This window comes from Dipodomys ordii, unplaced genomic scaffold (assembly GCF_000151885.1).
Source record: "Dipodomys ordii isolate 6190 unplaced genomic scaffold, Dord_2.0 Scaffold3886, whole genome shotgun sequence".
NCBI lineage: Eukaryota > Metazoa > Chordata > Mammalia > Rodentia > Heteromyidae > Dipodomys > Dipodomys ordii.
The window spans coordinates 9,359-10,764 of NW_012271101.1; the positions used below are offsets into that span (position 1 = coordinate 9,359).

The window sequence follows — 1,406 nt, forward strand, 5'->3', positions numbered from 1 at the left end:
CGGCTTTTTTCTTTTTGCTTATGTGGTGCTGAGGAATCGAACCCAGGGCCTCAGGCATGCAAGGCAAGCGCTCTACCACTGAGCCACCTGCCCAGCCCCCATGAGACTCTTATCTCCAATAAACCACTTAAAAAACTGGAAGTAGAGCTATGGCTCAAGCACTAGCCTTGAGCTGAAGAGCTGAGGGATAGCACCCAGGCCTAGTTCAAGCCTCACAAAAAAACTTTAAGCAAAAATTGTTAGCTTTGAGGCAATTCTGGAGAAAATTACCATTCATTGTTCCTTACCAGTTCCAGGCAAACTCAAGTCTGGTCGTCTGATGACAGTAACAAAAACATCCAAGCAACCAACCAACAACATATGGACATTCAGTTAGGTGACTGAAAAGCAGCGGCATTACTACATTCTTGCAGGTCACAAGATCCCAGGCTGCTCACACTTACAGTCATTCTTGGTCTGGGTATCTTGAAGCTGCTTTCCGAGGATATTCAAGTGTGAGAGGTGGTCGTGCTGCTGTTGGGCCCATGTGGTTCTTTCTGAAGAGAAGAGCTTTGGGAAAGCGACACATTCCATTAAGACGGTGCATCACACTGAGTTACTAGGGTCACACAATGAACGGACTCTGAGGGTGTGCCTCATGCTATATGAGGCTATGCTCCCCCCACCTCTTTTTTTCTTTTGTATATTTTATTTTAGTAATACTGTACAGAGGGGTTACAGTTACATGAGTAAGGTAATGAATACATTTGCTATCGAGCGTTGTTACCTACTCCTCTTTTTTCCCTACCATCCCTTCCCTCCCCACGTCTCCAACCCCCCTCACCTCTTGCATCTGGGCAGAATGGTGCTCTAGCTTGTCAACCTGCTGTTGAAGCTTCAGGTTTTTATGCTCTTCTTCATCCAATTTCACTTGAAGAGCACTCATTTGTTCCTGCAACCCAACCCCAAACACTGAATTTGCAAACCTTTATGCTTTTTTATTTTTTGCCAGTCCTGGGGCTTGAACTCGGTGCCTGGGCACTGTCCCTGAGCTTCTTTTGCTCAAAGCTAGCATTCTACCACTTCAGCCAGCAGAATTCCTAGATTATCAAATTTCACAAGTTAGTTCAAATACATTAAAATCTGTCAAAATTTGCTCTATAATAATATTCTGTCAAATATTCTCCTTCCTCTCTCCCTTCCTATCTTGCTTCATTTTTGAGACTCACGTTCCTACCATGTTTCCGAGGCTGCTCTTAAACTGTAAATTCTCATTCTTAGCCTCCTTAGTGCTACAATTACAGGTATATACTACCATGTACAACTGTACTTTTGACATTTCTTAACATATATAGCACTAGGTCAGTGAACCAATTCTGAACCTTGAAGATAGTGGTAGCTGGCTATGTTTTACAAGAGGGAGTCAA

General features: G+C 43.5%; 1 protein-coding gene across 1 annotated transcript; it reads right to left on the reverse strand.

Moving 5' to 3' along the window:
• Window positions 1–414: 414 nt before the first annotated feature.
• Window positions 415–931, reverse strand: LOC106002163 (kinesin-like protein KIF15; the record flags this gene model as incomplete). The annotated part of the gene is made up of 2 exons (XM_013037082.1): window positions 415–549; window positions 824–931. Coding segments are annotated over 2 exons (243 nt in total), but the record flags the coding sequence as incomplete, so codon positions are not given.
• Between the last annotated feature and the right edge of the window lie 475 nt (window positions 932–1,406).